The sequence below is a fragment of the Phymastichus coffea genome, unplaced genomic scaffold (genome assembly GCF_024137745.1).
Source record: "Phymastichus coffea isolate CEN01 unplaced genomic scaffold, Cenicafe_Pcof_1.1 PCOF00078, whole genome shotgun sequence".
Taxonomy (NCBI): Eukaryota; Metazoa; Arthropoda; class Insecta; order Hymenoptera; family Eulophidae; genus Phymastichus; species Phymastichus coffea.
The window spans coordinates 923,118-944,526 of record NW_026706889.1 but is presented as its reverse complement, the minus strand read 5'-3'; the positions used below and the strand labels follow the sequence as shown (position 1 = coordinate 944,526).

Sequence of the window (21,409 nt, the reverse complement as noted above, 5' to 3'; positions counted from 1 at the left end):
ACTTTCTAGTGAATAAATAAATGGTATGATTCTAGCACAATTACAAATAATTTATAATAGTTTGTTCAATATTTAATAAATTTAATAAACGCCTTCACATAAAAATACAACTTTTCGCTAAAAATGTAATCCTTTTGATTAAAATCGTAAATGAAAACTGATACCCCGCTGATGCCAGATATCTTGCTGCTCGCGGGTATAGGGTACAGGGAGTGCGCATATTAGATGATTCTTAAACGAGTCTGTATAGACAGGTACGCTTAAGGCACATAGATCACTCGTTAACTCCACATCGTTTTCACTTTCATCGTCATTTTCATCGGGAATATCATCAACAAAGGCAATGAGACACGGAGGTGCTGTTATCGCCGAACTTGCATTTGCAGTCACTTCGTCTAGAATACCATTGTCTATTCGTGCACCTAAAATGAATATTACATTTTTCACTTATATTCCAACATTTTTAGATAATGTCATCATCCTTACCGGTCAAAAGAAGTCCTTGAACAAGTACAGATATCCTCCAACTACCCTCTTTATCAGTTTCACTCGTCCATTTAATTTTCAATCGTAAGTTTTCGAAAGCTTTGCCTGTTTGTCGCGCGGTGTGCTGTTTGAGAGCTGAGAAAAAAGCATCAGGCCGAGCGAACCACGATAACTCCACTTTACTTGGCAAACCACTTAACGTCATAAGTGATTGATACCTCGATACTAATTTATTCACAAATGGAATGGTTTCCTGAGGTCCTGAATTCCATTGTACAATCCATGTTTTAGGAGTCTGCATGTGGAATATAGATAAAAGCTTTTCGTCTTTCAAAAAGTAAAAATTCAAAAAAATTTAATTCAAAGAGGAAGATAAATTACGTACCTTTAGGTCATCGGATGATCGCAGACTATCAAGATCTGATCTAACCATTTGTAGTAACTGTCTTGTAGTATTAATCTCGTCGCTGAAGAATCGCCTTAGAGGGTCTTGTTCTTTATCTTTCGACGTACTTTTCGGGTCGTCGATTCTTTGTTGATCTATCATGAGTTTCAACTCTCTAATAGTTTTCGACATCGATGGGGAAACTCTTCCATCGGAGTTTTCTTTACTAATTTTTATCGTTCTCCTGGATATTTCTAAAAAAAATTAACAAATCATAATATGTTAATTGTATTCACTCTCCATAACTATCAGTAAATTAAAAAAAAACTATAAAATAAAACTTCAAACTTATTCTTTGTAAGTATGGTTATCTCACCTCTGAGATATCGCAAACTCAATTCAGCTGCCGACTTTTCCCAAGCCCTATGGGCATTAGCTGGTAAACCAAAGTACATTTGAATTGGATCAGTATCATCCAATCTATCGGTCAAAGTCAAAGGGTTTTCAGATGCAGCTTTTGGTACGCTAAGGATTCCTCCAAGTTTGCGTCGACCGAGATATACATCTTTAGACCAAGTATGCTTGAGTATAGCTCGTAGAATTCTCATGTCATATTCATCTTGCAATAATCCTCCATAAACCGCTACATCAAGAATACCTCGATCGGCTTCCCAATCATCGTCTAATTGATTCATTGCTATGTATTTCTGAATTACCAATTCACAGGCTGCTTCAAGATCTGCCTCACTCCATGCGTAAGCTTTGATCCAGCTTTGAGGTACAAACCTTTATGACGAAAAAAAAATTTTTGAGTTAAAATTAAAAATCATATGCATCGAATGAAACTTACTTTCTTCTCTCTTGAAGTGTAGCATGGAGCCATGAAATCATCAATGACTTGCCAGCATTCTGAATAGGAGGTTCCCGCTGTTGTAACTGCTGTAAGGAGCGTTTGATATTGCGTTTCACGCCTTCTGGTGGTTCGTATGCTAGTTTAAGACACAATCCTGAAAGTCCTGGATAGAATCCCGAACATTCTTCTGTGCTTAACCAAATTCTGGTATTTGGATTTTTGTGAGTTGTGCAGCTTGGTGAACGTAATAAAGCTTCAAGACGCGGTAACCAGTTTAAAGCGAGTTGTAGATTGCTCAAAAGAATCCAACTTCCTTGCCTGTATTATATGATATATTAAAGTGCGGTATATTAGTAAGCAAATAAAGATAATATTATTCTTACTTGCAAGCTAATTCTAAAGCAGATTCAGCTTGTCCGACATGGTCTTGACCTAGAGATACTTCGACGAATCCGTGGGCTAAGACTATCTGATTAGCAATCAAACTACTTAATTCTAGTTCTGGATCTGCTCCAGGCGATAATAATAGTAATATTGGTTTCTCTGCATTTTCTTCGGCTATCTGCTTCAAAGTCCATGAAGGTGGCGTTAGATTCCGAACTCCTAAATAGTATTTCAATGAATGTTTTTCAAAATCATAAAAATATTAAGAAAGAAATTATACTTACCGAGTTGCTGAGAGGCCCATTTTGATAGAGTTGTATGCAAGTGTTCAGGATGGAGAGCTTGAATGACTAGAATCTTTTCGAAATTATTTAAATTGTTCTCCGCATAAACACTAACAATGTTATTAACCCAGCTGGATTTCAATTTTTGCGCTATCTAAATGTTAAATTTGTAATAAATAACCTGAATATTTTTTATTTGAAAAATGGATTAGGCTTCTTAATTACCGTAGGTATCGTCGTAATGAGACTCCTAACAGCGGATTTCTGCTCAGACGAAATAAAATCAGGTAAATCAAATTCCAAACCAACGTGCATGCCTTCCCCGCTCATTAGTAGACTACGCTGCTCATCTGGTATCGAGTTCAGCGATATCGCTAGATGAAGGGCCATGGGTAAACGATGTTTTCTGTACGCTGCTCTTATGCAATGGTGCAATGTCAGTGACGTGACACTGAAATATTTTTAAATAAAGTAATAATGTACAATGTTTCATTTAATGAAAGAATCCACTTACGTTTTCTCTAGTGTCTTCTCACGCTCGTCTTTTCCAAGCCTAAATCTAGATCTTTCTGCTTCCAAAAATATTTCCGTAATTGTCTCTGTGGTAAAAACATAAAGCGAACTCAAAGCAGAAAACGACCTAACGAACTTATACATAATTGCCGTGAATATAGCGAGCCTTTCGTGCTCTTTGCTTCGTTTATTGATATTTTCAAGATCACGCCGACTCTCTTCAAGAGCTTTAGCAATTTCTTTGGCTTTCGACTGAGTTAATTCAAGAGTAGCGAGTAATCCAGCACCATCGCTTCGCGATTCCTGAAGGATATCTTGGCCACGGGCTTCACCCAGCTGAACAAGAAGCTCTAAGCGAGCAGCTTCAATTTCACCGGACAATTGTTCTTCGCGTTCAAGGGCTTCTTTGCGTCTCATCTCGATCTCCGGGGTCTCTTGTAAGATAGCTTTTATGACTAGTCGTTCTGTTAAGCTTCTACTTCCAATGCCTAGACTGATTTTCACTAACGTCGCATCAGCTTCACTTGGTAACTTGTTTGTTAAACTGTCTTGCCTCGTTGCCAAAAATAATTGAAATCCTTGCTGAGCTGGTAGGCTTTTATCTCCAATTCTTAATGGTCTTTTTCTGAGCAATGGCAAGAGTATAGTTGGTAGTTCGATAATTTCTTCTACAAGAAGTGGTTTGCCAAATCTCACTGCTAACTCGACACTAGTAAGGAAACGAGAGTCTTCAGGTCTAGTAATTTCTATTCGCGTTTCACCAATGTTAAATCTTAACCAATTCACCGCTACACCCAAAGGATCTAAGAAGAGAGGTACTAAATTGCCTCTTATTGCTCGTGCTGCACCGATGAAACTTTCTGTATCGACAGGTAAGCCTTGTGTTCGCCATTGTAATTTGTCGCGTTCAGTTATTAATAGATCGATCGTGTGTTTTCGTTTTTCATCGTTCTTTGTTGCTGGATTCTAAAGTTATAATGTTGCTCAATTATTTGGATAAATTTGATATTTACGTTGATCATACCTGGTAAATAAGTAATGTAGCTAAGGTTGCCGCTTCGACGTCAATTTTACTATTTCTTTCGGTCAATGTCTGGAATTGTCCTCGCCAATCGCTATGCTCAGCATCAAGTTTACTAAGTAATGAACGAGCTGAATTGAGACTTGCTTCAGTTGCCTCCATACGTAACTGAAGCTCAGCTGCACCTCGAGTGTGAGCTGCAAGCTCTTCTTGCAGGTGAGCTACTTTACTTTCAACAGTGTTTAGGCCAGACTCTAATTTGCCGATTTGTGCTTCAGCAGCAGCAAGTCGACTGTGAGAAAACGCTTATGATAAACTACAACAGCTTGACCAATTATTGTTACCAATAATATACTAAAAACTTACTCAGTGAGTACTCGCTGTTCTCTCTCCAATGGCGCGACCTGTTGTAATATTTGTCCATATTGCAAATTCGCCAATACCCAAGCAGCCAAAGGTGCAGCAGCAACAGATGCTCTCTTGGCAGTTTTCTCATCGAAACTTTCTGGCCTTTCTTTAATTAACTTAGCAACGGCGTCAAGACTCGTCGGCGAGCTACGTCGTGCATCCCAATTACGTATCTCCTCTTTAACCCCGCGCTTTGCTAGGAAAGTCTTCATACTATTCCACGAGGTATCGCGAATACCCATTAACCTTAGTACTCCCTCGAGAACATCACGTACCGCAGCAGGTGGTGCTCGTAGAGAGCGAACTTCTGATAAAGCATCCGAACTAATATTCGCAACTGCCTGCGATGCTTGCTCAACTAGTGGTTCAACGCTGCCAAGTTCGCTCTCGATGTCAGCTTTACGACGAGCAAGTTCGATACTTTCACGCTCCGTTTCACTTTTCAACGATGCCATTTCAGTTCTTTGACCGGTTGCTCCACGCATTGTCGCTGTTATTTGTTCGAGTGCTGCGTTTGCTTTACCTTTTTCGATCTACAACGTAAATACATTTAGTTTTACAAGAGCCTCTATTAATATTTTTTTGAGGTACCTCGAGCTCTCGCCTCTGCTTCGAAGCATCTTCTTCAAGTTTAGCAACTCGATCGCCTGCTTCTTTTAGTCTCTCGATACCCGCCTCTAAATGCTTCAATTTTGCTGTTATATCATTAATCCAACTTTCTCTCAACTCCTTCCACTTATTCAGCAATGCAAGGAATCTTGCCGGTGCTTGCTGTTGAATTGGAGCATTAATGTGCGCCTGTACAACTTCAACCACGCCGCTCGCGACGTCTGTCGTGACTTTCGCTGGATCTTTGTACAGGCTTGCTAACTCAATCAATGAACTTTCCGATAGCCACCATTCGTTTCCTAAGTTTTGGCCAGTGGTTTGAATGCAGTAAAGAAGAAGATTTGATTGGCAGAACCAAGCTTCTTTTAGGTCGTTCAAATCGACGATAAGGACCACCTTTAAGTATTTTCTTAAACCTAAGAAGAATAATGTTACTAATATTTTTTAGTATAAAAGAGATTACATATTAATTTGAAAACTCACGATAATACAAGAACTGTTCTAAGCTCCCAGGAAATTCTTCTCTAGCAGCCAAATCGGAAAGTGGTGCAATAAGACCATCAAGTTCTTCCGTCGTGTACAGACCTGGTACTTCACCATTAGCAATAATCCCACTGATTAAAATAGCAAAATCATCTTCACGAAGATGGTGTTCTTCAAGCAATAGAATCGTCCATTCACCCTCAATACCAGCTGCTTGAACTGCTGATTTTACAGCTGATTTACCCTTACCAGGTGCCGAATCAATGAGTTTCAAACATGAAATAATGGAAACAATCTTTGTTGCCGACTTTCTAGCCGCTCCCGGGCGACCAGTTAAAAGTATGCCCCTTTGCTCACAACCGAATCCCCAACTTATACCTGCTGTTATTTCCATTAAGTAAGAGAAAATATTTGTTGACATTGTATCTCCTTCACGAATGCACCTTGTTATCGCATTTTCAAGATCTGCTTTCCAATGAGCGTTAGATAATATTGTTAAGCCATTGTTAGCACCTTTCCACACGTAAACGTTGTCTCCTAAATTAGTGCGAGATGTTGTACGAGAATTCACTATTGTTTCCAAACGTTTTTGTTGTTTTAGTTGTAATCTAAAAAAATCATAATTTTTATTAAACTTGTCATGAAATTAAGTTAACGCGCAAAGCTTACTTTGGTCTAAAAAGTCGACGTGAAGCATCAATCAAATAGCCTGTGATATTACCCTCGGTGTCTGTTTCAGGATAATATTTCAACAAATCAATCCAGGTCATCAAATCTCTCGGCGTCCACTTTACTTTTGACATGTCATTTGTAATTTCGTTGAAAGCTTCAACTATAGCTGGAGACATTTTTGATATCCATGCTCTGACTACCATTTGGTCACTCTTTAGAGATTCTCTTAAATGTAAGTCAACAATTACGTCTAGGTCCTTAAGTTTGATAGACCTGAAAGTATTACATAGATTCATTGATTAAAAGAAATTAATATGATATTTATAGCATAATTTTTCTTTACGGCAAGTAAAGCGTGGCCAATAAAGAATCTAATCTTGGATGTAACTTTGTTGATAAATCTCCCGTTGTCAGTATAGTTAAAGGTATTTTCGCGAATTCTAAATCATCTTCGTAAAAACCACCTTCTTGAATTAACTGCCTTATTAATTCTTGCAAATTCTGCGAAGCTAAGTGTAAATCTTCGACAACTAAAATTATACGAGATCCATTTTTTGATCGGTATTGCCTACTACCAGCTGATGAATCTAATTTAATGCAAGATCTTTTCAATCTAGTTATAAGATCTTTAGATCCATATAATGATGAACTCTTTATGATTAAAATAGCTTCGTCTGTTTCGTTTTTCAACGAGGTGATTACCACGTTTAATAATGCATTTTTTCCGCAACCTGTTGGTCCTCGAAGTATCACTGGTAATCTGAATTTAATCCATGGTAATATTGCATTCATTCCCCTTTGCATTGATCCTAAAATTGTCATTTGTTTGTGATAATGATTATATGAGTGCAAAATAAATTATATTATAAATTTACCTGATAGATAAACAGATCCTTCTTCTGTTTTTATAATTGTTACTTCGTTAGTGAAAGAATCTAGAATATCTTTTTGCTTATTATAGACAACATCGCAAGGATTATTTGAATCCGGACACCTATGTTATCAAATAAAAATTATTTTTAAAAGAATAAATTTACATTCACACCATTAAATAGAGTGGTTACCAAACGCCAGTAAGATGATAAATTTTTCGTGCTAAATCGTCACGTGAAGTGTGATCTTTAATTTGACTACAAACTGAAGCTAATAAGGCTTGAGTACAACTGGCCTGGGTACTAGCAATTTGAAAATGTACTAGTGCTGCTTTTAACAATCCCGATGCAGATTTTTGATCTTTCTTTGCTTTTAACACTTGTTCTATTATGTCACTCAGATGAGTCATTATAGTATCTATTGCTATAGATGTAAAATCCTTCAGAAATGAAGGATTCAATAAAACGGACGAGTCAAATTCTCGAAGGAATACGATCCCTAATCGAGATACAGTTGCTGGACTTGCTCCTGATAGTTTATGCGACTCGAATATGAGTCTAAAATTTGAGATTCAAAGATTTCAAAACTCACGTTATCTCAATGATTATAAGAAATATATTAAGAAATAAATAGTAACTACCTTGTATCATTACGAAGTTTTATACCCACACCATTAGGTAGTGTAAGAATACGATTGTCATCCAAAGCAGAGTTAAGAGCCTCCGCCCATTCTGGTTCCACATCACCATTGAGAACAATCCATAAAGGTTTATCCTCCGAGTTCGAAATAATGTTTGACATCAAACCTTCCTTTAATTCTCTAAAACCATGGAAAATATCTTTTCAAATTTTATTTTCAAAAAAATTAAATAATATTTTGAATAGATATTGGACCTTGTTTGAGAATCCACACTACCAAGTAATTTCGATTTTGAAATAGCTCCCGGATATACTTGATACAACTTCACTGCCTCTCCTATTTTCAATAACGCTTCAGCCAATATCTTAATAATCAAAGTTTTGCCACAACCCGGTGGACCAACTATAGCAACACCACTTCTACCATGCAATTGATCATTTAATTGAGTACAATTCCTAATCAAGCTATCGTGTAGCTCTTGAACTTCACATATATTTGCGAGAACAGATTGCAGTTTGTCTTTTCTTTTAGCTAAAACTGAAACATCAGTATTGGGGAAAATGTCATTCAATAGCGTTAAAAATTTAGCAGCGTCCTCTTCAACCAATTTCGGCATCGTAGACACGTAAATTCCTGACAACATTCTAAAAAATAAAAAAACAAAAGAAAATAATTAAAACACCGTTTTACTTGCAAATAATAAGAAATAAAAGATTATGCCACCTAGCTACTTCAATAGATTCGTTATCGGAGCCACTCGACAACGGAATAGCATTCAAAACCGATCGAAGTGCTCTCAATCCCCAGTCATAATGCGGCTGTTTGGACAAAAGTTTTTCCGCCGTGTCGAAGGTCTCGACCAATTGATTGGCCAATCTCGAAGCATTGACAAAGCCAGCACACTCGAGAAGAGATCTAACAATATTGGTTTTGTTAGGATGAGCCATACCAATAGGTCGAAATAGGCGGGCAAGCGAGTCGGGTAGTTTGTGTCTACCACCGTAATCGTCAGCCGCTGGATTCATCGTGATAAACAGACAACAATGCGGGTTAACTGGTATCTCAAGACCACCAAGATTCGCTCGAGTAGCACCGTCTCGCACCGCTTCCTGTAATGGTCTTATCAGCATCGCTACAGCACTCATTGTACTCTCTTCGAGACGATTGAATTCGTCGAAACAGCCCCAGGTACCCGCTTGTGCTAAGCCACTCAAAATACGACGCATACTCCCGGAATCCATCCCTTTTGTAACGAAAAATAAAACGATTGTATGAATCCAGTTGTTTCTTTTCTTTAAATACTATCGATTGATTATAAACCTACCTTCGTCACAATTGAATACAAGTACTCGGCGACCTAAGATGCTACCAAGAGCTTTAACGCTCTCAGTTTTTCCAGTTCCAGCCGGTCCGGTTGGACTACCGCCTAATCCTAATTTCATGGCTTGTGTTAGCGCGAGATAACATTTTTCAGTCAATGGTGTTCTAACGAGTCCTACTGCTGCTCCTTGGTATTCGAATCGATATGGAAATTCCGCCTTAGCGCAACGTATTAATGCTCCTCCACCCTGAAATTATCGTAATTGTCGTAAACAATTTAGCGTAAATTTAATATTTAAAAAAATTACTTACACTCTTGTAAGTTCTAACTTGACGACTCCAGTTCCACTTAAGCGTTTCTTTGTCTGTTACGGCTTCTAACAAATTTCTAACAACATGCAGATGATGAACTGTCTCAAGCAATAAATTCTTAGCTTTTAATGATTTTGACAGGTTATCTGGATCTTCTAAACTCCTGTAACGCGTTCTTTGATTTTCTAGATATTTTAGTAAATTTTTCAAACCGATAGCGTCGTCGTCCATTGCCATCTCGCATTTTTCCGTAAAACGTATTCTTTCACAAAGTAAAAGTATCTGTGTTGGATACGCAGAAATGTCTGGCGTCTGTTCAAGTAAACAGGTGTTTAAACACTGCTGCAATGCATTTCGTATACCATTTTCTAAATTGATTAGCCACTGAGGGAACGTTGCCGTTAAATTTATTTTCTCTAAAAGTTTTAATTTTTCTCCTTCTGGAGATATCACACTTGTAATGTAGTTTAATTCTTTTTCACTTGAGCTAATTCCTTGATATAATTTTGATAAATGGACATCAATCCCTTTTCCTTTTCCAGATACTAATTCAAGAAGATCTTCATCACTCAAGAAATACAATCGCGGATAAGCTGATCTTTTTTCCTGTAAATAAATAATTTTTGTGTGGAGTCGAAAGTTACTTTGTTAACCAAAATATAAATGTTTACCTCTAAGAAATCATCTAAGCTTCTTTGACATCTATCCAGCAGATCTTTTAGATTCGTCAGAGCATGAAATGGTAATTTTCTTAAAGACGGTATCTTTGGATCTTTTGCTATTTCTCCCATAAAGTACCTGAAAGTGCCATCGATGTCACTAAAAATATTACAAGTTACGTATTTTTTGCACGATTTATACCTAAATTCTTTATCAGCTCGTGTCCATCTACCAGAATCGTTAGGCGCAGCACCACTGCTATACACTGGGTCAAGGTAGATCCATTTTCTTTGAACAACGCTCAATATTTTTATACGCTCCTCCAATTCACTTAAAGCTGCTTCGCATCTTGCAGCTCTTGAAGCAAATCTTTCGTAACCTGCTGCACCCCTCGCACCTTCTAAAATTAGCCTCAGCTCACCTGTAATTTACAATTTACTATACGACTTTCAATCGATCGATTTATAAATTCTTTTTTTTTAATATTTAACTGACCAGCTCTAACGAGCAAAGCGCTATAATCACCGACGATGTGAATTTTTATATTTCTACTATCTTTTGATTCTAATAATGGAAGCGACGTGTAACTTTCCCAAGCTTCCAATTCTATAAGAGCTTGTCGAATGCCACTTTCGGCTGCAGCTCGTTTTGTAATATCCTTCATTCAGACAAAAGATTACGAAAAAACTTAATCACTTATCTATAACAATAAATTTTCTAAAAGATTAAACAAACCTTAACGCGATCCAAATTACTTTTAATAAGCGGGGCACTCTTTAATAAATGTCCTAGCGTGATATCACTCATTCGTTTCAATACTCCAAGCTCCAATATTTCATTTAATTCATTCCAGTGTTCTTCAGCCAAATCTTCAGCTCTGAGTAATTGTACGCATTCCACCGCATCTCTTAGCTCAACAATCTTTCTCTCGATAAATGAGTTAGCTTCTTGCTTCGCTGATTCTTCCTTTAATGATTCAGGTTGATTTTTCATTTGTAAATGTAATCGACTCTCCCAAGAATCCAGCCATTCATGTAATTTAGGTAATCGTCGTCTAGCCACTGACCATTCTTCTTCTTCGTGTTTTTGAAGTTCTTCGATGAATTCACTCTGAAAGCGATTATTTAGTTCTTCAGTTTCCAGTTCGGCTTCAAGTTGGGCTATGAGCTTTTCATTTGATTCGAAAATTTCATCGACGGGTAGATTCAATCTTTTGCAATCGTTGACAAGTACATCTCTTTGCTCGATTAAATTTATCCATCTTTCGCGCATGATTTCCAACCAATCTTTAGTGACGACTGCCGGTCTTGATGCCCACACGTCTTTCCAACGCTCCTGATCATCGTGCATTGCTAAAACTTGATGTCGCAAGTTCAATTTGGCTTCTTCCAATTGATGTAACATTACATCGTGATAATTGTCTAGACGCTCTTTCAAACTGTCCCACGCCGTAGATGCATTGCTCAGTCCTGTAAAATAATAAATTAATGATCAACTTTAAATTATTAGTAATTAATATGGAATTTTCCTTGCCGTCTAATTTGTCTCTGGTCCAAGCTGCCAATACTCGACCTAATCCGGATACATCTTCTAATTCTCGTGCAATGTCATCCGATTGCTTTTTGATGCTCGAGTATGCCTCGTACGCTTCACCGATTTCCTCAATTGTACGTGCGCGATGAGACAATTTTTTCGACGCCGATGACAGAAAGTCGATAATAAACACTAAACGTGACGATGCTTCTGCTCGCAAGTCAAGTGCTAAGCGCTCCCAGTACCTATAATTGTCGATCAAGTGTTGGGAGTACATACATGATTCGATTTAATTAATTAATTATTACCTTCTCGAGAGCAATTCTAAGTCGTTTCTTATTGTGCTGATATCGATGACTATGCATGATATTTTTATTTCTGTTGCTCTTAATTTATTTACCTACAAGAAAAACATATTATTTAAAACATCGATACATTATTTTATATTTGCTTCTCTTACTTCTTGTGCCCATTGTTTAGCATCTTTGAAAGCTTTTTCCCAATCATGTGACTGTTTTCCCTTTAATCTAAATTCACAGAAAAATGAAAATCGTTAATATTTCAAATCATCGCAAATTTGCATATATACGTACGTTTGTCCAATATCGATCTTGGCCGGTGAAACTAGAGGTAGCCACTTGACGCGCAAACACTCGAAGGCGTTCAGCAAATTTTCCGCCTCCCTGTACACGGCGCCAAATAGATAAGCACTTCTCGGTACAAGAGTATGGAAGTGGCCGTCCTCCGGGTTACCAACACCGCGAAAGTTTGTTGGTATAGCCAGGAAGCGTCGGATACCCGAGTAAAGCTTCATGCGGGTATCCTCGAGCGTCGGCCGCCAATGTAAATTTTCATCGCGGAATGTTAACTCCACTCGGATTTCCGGCAGCTTTTTCAGTAACGTTGGCAGTGCAGCTCTGTAAATAGAAAGAAGTGTAATTAGCTCGCACTAGTTCAAACTCATTGTATACAGAGCGTAATTTTGGCTAATTGACTGAACTTGAATATTTGAATAATAGTTTAGCACGACATTGTGACGATTTAAAAAAAATTTTGAAAAACAAATCGTAGCTGGCGTTACCTATATGCAATCCCTAGAGCTTTGAGCAGCTGTCGGTCCCAGTGCAGCTTCCAAGCTTTGGTATTGCCGTAATGCGCCTCAACCGAGTCAACGACATCTCTCATATTCCTTAACGTGTCTTTCCAAACGTTTTGATTTGTCACCAAATTAATCGAGTCACCTTTTAGCAGATTACATACCAAATCTCTCAGAACTGCATGCTTCGACGCGAGTTCTGCATTTTGACGAGCGAATTTTTTCACCTAGCACACAGTTTTGCATATTAATCGTTACATTTATACATTTTCAAAAAAATAAAGAACTTACCAATTCCCTAAGTCGATTTGTATACACGTCAATGGCTCTCGCATCCGTCCAAATAACTCCCGATTGTTCTCTCACAGCACCGGCAAGTTCGAGCGATGAAGCGAGCATTAATGGCCTTTGCGAAGGTATCATTCGATCACCTATTGTGTTATGAAAGTTAGCAATCTGTTGAAGAGCCCTTGCTCGACCAGTTAACGATGATGCACGTTCGACCAACTCCTTGATTTCACGTGGCAATTCAACCCCTTGTGCTGCTAGACCACGAGATTCACGGATCAATGCCGTGAGACGTGGATCGAAATTTACGCGCATCAGTTTTGCACCGCACAACTCCACCACTGCTGATTCTTTTCCGAGAGAAAGCTCATCTCGCTGGACGGATAGTTTGGTATCTTCGACCTAGACATCGGTCATATAACGTTAAACTGCTTATAGTATTGTTTTGTGCTTTAATTTTATATTTGTACTATTTGTATAGCACAAAATCAAAAGATGTTTTGATATTTTCACCACCTCTTTACGCCACATTTTCTATTTTTCAAGCAGCGGCAGCAGCTGCAGTAACAGTTCGAGACAAAACGACATACTTACCCATGTCTCGGTGAGTTCTTGTCTTTGCCTCTCGGCATCGTTGAGAGCTGTCGTGAGCTTTCCCGAAATGTCATCGTAGCCTGGAAGATCGCTAAGCAATTGTTTCCCTAGTTTCTGCAAACTCTCGAGGCGCAATTCCGCCACTCTTGCCGTCTGCACTTTCTGTAGGATTTCCGGCGTGTCGAGCAGTTCACGTGTATCCGGTCCGTGCATGCACGCATCTAATTAATGTGAGGATAAGTATAAATTTTTATTAAGCATTAATGATGATATAACAAGCAGTAGTGATGGGCTCCCCGTTAAGCACTTATAGACAAGCAACATGCATCTAAAATCCCAACAGCAACAAGGCTTAATCCAGTATCGAGAGAAGGGAAATAGATAGGGGCACGATAGACCGAATGAATGGACTCGTATCAAGTACTCTAACCGATAAGATCCGCATAAGCCGAGAGAAGAGCCTGCCGCTCGGGTTTTAGTTGGCTTCTGATTGCTTCTCGACGCATCAGCTCGCTATAACGACGAAATTCTGTTTCCAGTGCCAACGGCGTTTTCGCTGCTGTAAACAATGCTCGCAACTTGGCCGCTACTCTCTCCTCTGTTAGACCTAGGCCTGTGCGAAGTTTGTCTCGCAGCCGATCCCATTCCACGTCGTTCTCTTCCCCTAATAATTCTGCCGAACGAAGATTAATAGTAGTTGTAAATTCGTTTATGTTTGTTCTTTTTTTAATGCACCTTCAATATTGTCGAAACACTTGAATATTACGTCGGTGCCGAGATTGGCGCGCTCCGTTGGGGTCAAGAGTCTCGTTAGCTGGCGGTTCTGCGCGCGTATTTCCGCTATTTCCCTTTAATTATAATCGTGTACGCTAGTTAATTTTCCAAACAATAGTATGTTTCCACGGAAAACATGACGCACTACGTACTTGAGCCGTGTCTCGTAATTGTGACATTTTTCCGGTTTGTAAGATTTGGCTTTCCACGCGTGTGGTAAATTCGGCCAGAAAAGACTGGTCAATTGATGTGTCATTTCCATCCATTTCTTGCAGATCATTGCTCCGTACGATATCGCTTCGTCTTTCGCACGACTGTTGGACTGAACCTGCGGCCGATAGGAGAAAATTAGTCGCGCGTGTAGCTGAATGGATTCTGTTCTATTTTACGGAGTAATAACAAGGCGAGTTACTTTGCTGATCAGAGTTTGGACTAACTGTGCTATCTCAGTGCCCACGACTTCCAGCAGCGACTGCATGCGTTCCTCGTTATAAACTGGGCCTTTGAGCTTCCACAAGTCGTCCAAGTGGCCGGACAGCGTGTCAAGTATCTCTTCTAACATTACCAAACCTTCCCTGTTCAAATTGTTACGTACAGCAGATCAGTACGCTTAACGCAAAGTCCGACTAATCCGCGTTAAGCCGATAAACAGGAGAAAACAGTCGAAAAGGCAAATCGTCCAATTTTGATTGACAAACCTCGCAATGGCAGCACTCTCGAGTTCACGTCTCAAATTCTTTAAATAGAGTACGGCTTGCTCGTAAAGTTTTTTCTCGGCGGATGTCTTGGCAAGTTCGGATTTTTCTCTCATGTGAGTTTCCTCCTCGAGAAGAGACGAAGCCGTCCTCGGCCCAAGCAATTGGTTCTCCAATCTTTTCAATAGCAACGAATCGAAGCCAGAGCTTTGCAATGCCGGCGACCAAACTTGTCGGAGTGCTTCGGCCAACGATGCTACGCTATTCTTACTTATTGATGTTACTTGCACGATTTCGTGAAAGTTTTCCTCGGTTACCGTCGAGTCCGATATCTAAATTAACGTAGATTTTTTCTCTTAGTATTCTGCTACTTTTTAACAAACAATTTCAATACTGACGTAAGCATGTGTCATAACAATATAAGACTGAAAAGTGATATTTTACAATTGACGGCCTTGTAACTCTTTGCAAATTTCTTGTATCAACGTGCACACATACTTTTCTCAGTCGCGTACGAATATTCATGTTTGAAAGATAACAACTCGGAATCGATTATCATGATTGCCATTGTGTTATGTGAGGATACAAGCTGGCTATAGATTGAGGAAAAATCTATACATTTTATATTTCGTCGTATAAAATCGTATAGCTAGTCAGGAAATGGAATATTTTCACATAATTACAAATGAGCTGAACTATGCATCGAAACCAATTCAAAAAAAGTAACATTCTCTCGACAAAAAGTACGCGTTTGCTGGATAGACACATACGTACACCTTGTTATCTATCTATCACCTTGAACTTGACATTGGTCATGGGTACATAATTACCTTGAAAAACACAAGTGTATTTTCGCCAAATGATAGATTATTGGTCAACTTCACATGTCGCCCAGAGTGAGTAGGCGAAGCTAAAGCGATAGCACACAACGTCCGGCATTTTTTCTCATCTAAAAACTTGTCAATCGCATCTAATTCATCCTTACCGAACTGGTCGTTTACAGGAACACCAAAAAAATTATGAGCCGTCGCTACGACAAACGTTTGTCTCTTATCGATCGCGACCATTTTTTATATTAAATCTTTGGAAAAATACGTATGCAAGGTGTCGTTCGGCCGAGTAGATCGTAACAATGTGCATTGGAGTAGCGTCGTATCCATGGTTACGCTTACCTACTCGAAGCTCACAACAAAAAGCATCAGAGTGCGCGATGTACGCGTGACACATGCATAGTGAACAGCCTACAAGCGTCTAGTTTTATGTATCACCGCGGATTTTGGCCTTCACGCGACCGAGATTCCACGCAGGTAAAATCGATGGGCTTCAATATTTCTGCTCAACTGTGGACTCGATCTGCCTCTCGGCTTGTAAAACGTGCGTCACAGTTGACTCGAGGTAAATGCTTAACACACTTGCTTGAGCGATTGTTGGCCGAATGCATAAATTGTTCGCGCGGTGCCTCGTTGTTTTGGAATAATCGATGCTACATCTTTCTACAAAATTATTTCGGAGTCATATAATAAAGTTCATTAACATTGTTCTTTAAATCAAGAGTGCAAATGCCCATTGAATAAATGTACTTTTCTCGCTGTCAAAGAACGGATGGATCACGATATTAAAAAGACTATATTACAAAAGAATCTGTTAAGAAAGCAATGAGAATAAAATAGTCATTAAAAAAACGCTCGCGTTGCAGTTAAATATTTTCGATAGAACATAACAATGGCATGATGCCACTGCTCGAGCGCTTCGCAATTCAACGTGGCGTTGAATAAGAAATTAATAAGATTAAGATGGAAAACCTGTTGAAAGGCGTACTCGCGCGCGCATTCATAACGCTCTCACGACACAGCACACAGTTTGCCAACGATATACGTAAGTAGTTAAAAGGAATCTTCTCTCGCGTGTAATCGTGTAATGCTTCGACGGCACGACACACGACACCTTCCATTCATGGATTTTACGATGTGCCACAACTCTAAAGCATATGTAACGAAAAAAGGAAGTCGTTAAACTAAATCTATCAAAACTACGCCTTTTTTTCTACGCGCGAACTCGCCTTGATCCAAATCATTCCGAACAATTAAACATAGCTATTTTTTCTCCTCTTTCCGTCGGTTAACAAACCGCAGACGCCTAAGAAGAAGAAGAAGAAGAAGAAGAAGAAGAAGAAGAAGAAGAAGAAGAAGAAGAAGAAGAAGAAGAAGAAGAAGAAGAAGAAGAAGAAGAAGAAGAAGAAGAAGAAGACGAATTAGAAGAAGCAGCGTGCGATGTGTATGGGGGATCTCTTGTGTTGAGGCTCACACGAGTTGGTGGGAGAAGAAAACGAGCGGCCGAGCGAGTTGAGGCATCAAGGCCGACAGTCGCCGCGCGGATTCCAAACGAAACACCTGCTTACAAGCCAACGGTTTTCATTCAGGTTTGTGTGTTGTGTTTTTTTTCTCCCTTAAGCTGCGACTTCTTTTCTTTTGTCTTTTATATTTTATATTGCCGATTACTTCCCGAGTTACTCGAATGTACGAATGTATTCATAAACGCGAGGCCCTTTATTTTTGGTCTGAGTTTATGGTATTGGACTACTCTCGCTTAGTTTTCTCTATTGTGTCGCGGTAACGGCGTTCTCGTGTTAGTTGGAAGGAAAATACCTTTCTAGATTCAATGAGAAAAAAAAATAGAGTTGCATAATTTGGTTGTATGATTGGATGCATTTCTGCATCTCGTTACGTACAAAGAGCAAAGGTGTACACATTTTATTCGTTAGAAAGTTGTGTATGTTATGGGCTGAAATATATGGTAAATGACATATTTTACGCTTAATTAATCAACGATCGTTCCAATATACAGTTTCAGAACTGAGTAGGCTCATTTATGCCACTGCATTACTCGATGCACATTTGCTTTGACACTGTAAAAATTCGCATAATTACACGTACAATTAGCATAGCAGCATTTGTTAAAGCACAAGATTTATTTGTAAAAAAAAACGATTGGTTTGCATTGAAAATTCCAGCTGAAAAATAGCAATTATCTCTAGTGTATACGTCATACAGGAAACGTTTAGATAATTTATTGTGAATTGTATTAATTGACTCTGGGAATAGCCGTCATTCAACTAAACGAGATAATCAAAAAACTTTTGTTTATATATCTTTTTATCAGTTTATGCTTGCAGCTCTGCAAACACTGCTTTTAAAAGTAGTCACCAAACGCGGCTCAATGAATTTCAAAAGCTCGCAGTGTTTTGAATTTCGCGAGAAACTTACAAATGTTTTTCACTGGCTCAAATACATAAAACAGGTAAAACTATAATTGAGATATCAGCAACCGCAATGCATATATAAATTTTCTCGACAACATTTTCTCTGCCCGCAAAACGGATTTATAAACAAGTTGGAGTATTGAACCGCGTAAAATTTCTCGAAAGCTCTAATAAACAATGGGTTTTTCGAAGGAAGCTGCCTAATAAACAGCAGTATTGAATTACTCGAGACAAGGCGTGAGCAGCCTAATAAAATATACAAGACCCAGCAATTAGTCGCGCAAACAGAGAAAGAGAGAGAGAGAGAGAGAGAGAGAGAGAGTAGTACGAGCTTACTAGGCTCGAACCAAAAAAGCTCACACGTCGAAGAATAATATTTGCTGGCGCACGTGTAAGCGAGAAGAAAAAGACGAGAGAGAGGGGGAGAGAGAGAGAGAGAGAGAGAGAGACGCTGCTGCATCGGCCGTTACAAGCAATGATGATTCGATGAATCATTGCCCGAGCATTTCTTGTAGTTATTACGTAAAGAGATTCTCTCTTACAACGCTTCTTGTCTAATTGACTACTTGACGCACTTGTTCTGGGTTCTGTTCGCAGGCAGGGGTTTTTAAACTTTCGCGCCTTCATGCTCTAGCGGCTGACTGATTTGTCGAGGCGACGTATAACTTTGATAAGAGATACACAAAACGAACAGATAATACCGGATAAGAGAATGAAGAGCGAGGAGCAGCAGCAACAGCACGGTGACAGGGGACTGTCCAGTACTGTTGCGTTTGTTTTCAGCATGCTTACCCACATTTTGTTGCTAGTTTCGGTGCTCTACATCGTTGGACTTGGCTTTCAAAATTATCAACTTTTCTCTTGGCATCCAATATGCATGGCTCTTAGCGTGAGTACTTTTTCAGTTATTTTAAATATCCTTGATTTGTTATTAATTTTGGAATAGACAATGAAGATTACATTAATTGACGACATTCTTTTCAATTTTTGCATTCACTGCCTCGATTGTATCATGCCTACGTTCTTTCTAAATGAAGACTTACGCGCTGAAATGGCACGTTTATCAATGAAATGTTATTGATGGCTGCAAGTCGTAAAGTTAAAAATTTAGTCAGTGCTGCATTAAAGCTATCCTTTCGCGCTATATATCACTGCAAATGTTGTTCTTATTATCAGTCGTTACCAGAGATAACGAAATATTCTTGAAAAACACTCCCATGTACATTGCAAAAGTTAGTAAAAATATGTCGAACTTCAATCTAAATTTCAGTTTTAAATTAACCGGAGATAGGTATAAATTAATCACTATTGATTTCCTTATTCTAAGAATTGATAGCGAGTCGCGCAGACCTGTCACCGTCTTGGCAATAGGCTGTAACGCCTTCGATACGGACTTACTCAGATGCATAAATTGAGGCAACTGTATTGATTGCAAATTTTATTGTCGACTTTTACAAGCCAAACAAAACTTTATAGCCGTGTTAATAACGTTGAATTTTATAAATATCTTAATCAGTTAATATTCGTCCGATTACAATAAAATAATTATTTATCAATTCAACATTATTGAAAAGGAAAAAGGAACTCATACCAACAATCAGTTTAATGCCATAATCCAGTACGTGATAAAAATAAAAGTTCACAGTAGGCGAATATGAATCAATGTGTAAAGGTGAAGGTTAAGAAAGTAACTAATTCACTAATTATTACGTCAACAAATATGCGTGCTGGTGAAGGAGCGACGACTCCCCCGGCATACATGACATCAAGGACAATTGTTAGAAATTGCTTTTAAAGAGGTCGACAACGAGGCCGTACAAACGTTAAATAATACGGCGTTCAGTACTCTTTCGCTCCTTTTTTTCTGATATACATGCCTTTACTTTAAGTCACTAGCGAATCCAGTGAAATTCACACCGGCTTTAACTGTTGCCTGCTTATAAATGATTTAATGTCCAGCACACTTCTCAAGATTGTTAAGTTTGTAGAATTCACAGGGAAAATGTCAATGATGCATGCAGAAAAGTGCTTTGCTGAATAATTTTTTTTCAATGATTATTGAACCGAAAATTTAACAACAACTCATTAATGCAGTAATCAGTGTGCAAAACATTCAAAAAGTCAAATTGATTGAAATAAAAATTATCTGTGGAACGACACGCGACTAACTAGAATTCGCTGCTGATGAGATAACTGTTTATCGAGACTCGCGATCATGTCGGCGAATGTAATAATCTCCAGAAAGGTACTTGCAAGAAAAGTTACGATACAGATTATGCATCGACTTATCTCCATTTGAAATTGGCATTTTTAGCTTCGATTTTCATCTAACTGTATCGTTGGGCACTATATGATAAATATGTATTAATTATATATTTTTACAAATTATCGTAAGTCTTATAGTTGTGACTTTTGATAATAAATTATTTTTTACATTATTGTTGCATAAAAATTAATATATAAATAATACTAAAAATTTTTTCAAGGTAGACTTTTTATAAAAACTTGTAAATTTAAGAAAATCTTTTCTCCGTACTGCTCTAATTTTCAAAGTACCGGGAAAATCCTTTTTATGATTCTTTGTCGACATCGCGCGCGCGCGTCTCAATAATAGATATACGTATCAGTATTTAGTACAAGAATTTCTAATTTACTGAAATATTTTGCAAGAACAATGAAACCTATTCACATAGAAACCCATTAATTTTTCAGGCCGGCTTTCTGCTTATCGAAGGAGTCTACGCAATCTCGGGTGAGGCATTTGTCTCAAAGAAACTCACTCGTAAGAATCGTATAACCTTGCACTGGATTCTCCATCTAGTTGGTTTGATTCTGATGACAATTGGTTTGGTGATAACCATCGTCAATAAGAACAAGCTTGGCAAGGATCATTTCGTCACGACTCACGCTCAACTGGGACTGGCAGTCTTCGTCATCGTTTGGGTCATTGCCGCTTTTGGGATTCTCGCTAATAACGCTCAGTGGTTCTATCCGACAGTTCGACCTGTACTTCTCAAAGTCGTGCACTCGTGCGCTGGTATTTGTATGGTGATTCTGCTACTTGCGACTGTCATCAATGGTACTTATACCAAGTGGTGGGGAAAGAGTGGTGGCACTGAAACCAGCAAGGGTCTTGTCTTCGCGGCCTTATTTATCGCGGGTGTTTTAGTGATTGTTAAACCGATAATTGGAGCTATTGCCAGGACGAGGGTTCTCATGCGACCTCCACCGTCAGCGCAGTCTAGTAGTAATGTTGCCGCGAGTTAG

The 21,409-nt window shown here is 38.7% G+C and overlaps 2 protein-coding genes across 4 annotated transcripts; one reads left to right on the top strand and one right to left on the bottom strand.

The window, feature by feature from the left end:
• Nucleotides 1–21: 21 nt before the first annotated feature.
• Nucleotides 22–15,950, bottom strand: LOC131668461 (cytoplasmic dynein 2 heavy chain 1). Its single transcript, XM_058942654.1, has 39 exons — nucleotides 15,714–15,950; nucleotides 14,887–15,215; nucleotides 14,589–14,763; nucleotides 14,341–14,510; nucleotides 14,150–14,262; nucleotides 13,845–14,087; nucleotides 13,415–13,635; nucleotides 12,824–13,222; nucleotides 12,518–12,759; nucleotides 12,030–12,353; nucleotides 11,897–11,963; nucleotides 11,745–11,836; nucleotides 11,437–11,681; nucleotides 10,639–11,372; nucleotides 10,399–10,561; nucleotides 10,105–10,324; nucleotides 9,915–10,041; nucleotides 9,244–9,849; nucleotides 8,936–9,179; nucleotides 8,335–8,854; nucleotides 7,866–8,255; nucleotides 7,612–7,791; nucleotides 7,163–7,528; nucleotides 6,974–7,092; nucleotides 6,442–6,907; nucleotides 6,096–6,371; nucleotides 5,427–6,034; nucleotides 4,926–5,359; nucleotides 4,293–4,867; nucleotides 3,930–4,218; nucleotides 2,907–3,871; nucleotides 2,618–2,843; nucleotides 2,393–2,546; nucleotides 2,108–2,327; nucleotides 1,722–2,042; nucleotides 1,248–1,657; nucleotides 872–1,125; nucleotides 487–781; nucleotides 22–422 (listed from the first exon to the last, which is right to left on the bottom strand). The coding sequence occupies exons 1-39, from the start codon at nucleotides 15,948–15,950 to the stop codon at nucleotides 139–141; spliced, it is 12,303 nt and encodes a 4,100-aa protein (XP_058798637.1). The 3' UTR covers nucleotides 22–138.
• Nucleotides 15,951–16,157: 207 nt separating this feature from the next.
• LOC131668447 (transmembrane reductase CYB561D2-like) lies at nucleotides 16,158–21,409 on the top strand. 3 transcript variants are annotated; one of them, XM_058942625.1, is made up of 4 exons: nucleotides 16,158–16,278; nucleotides 17,016–17,302; nucleotides 18,740–19,031; nucleotides 20,855–21,409. In XM_058942625.1, the coding sequence occupies exons 3-4, from the start codon at nucleotides 18,855–18,857 to the stop codon at nucleotides 21,407–21,409; spliced, it is 732 nt and encodes a 243-aa protein (XP_058798608.1). In that variant the 5' UTR covers nucleotides 16,158–16,278; nucleotides 17,016–17,302; nucleotides 18,740–18,854. The 3 variants fall into 3 exon arrangements, with proteins under 3 accessions (XP_058798608.1, XP_058798609.1, XP_058798607.1); XM_058942626.1 differs by lacking the exon at nucleotides 16,158–16,278 and having other exon boundaries at nucleotides 16,790–17,302; nucleotides 20,855–20,894; nucleotides 20,964–21,409; XM_058942624.1 differs by lacking the exon at nucleotides 16,158–16,278 and having other exon boundaries at nucleotides 16,796–17,302.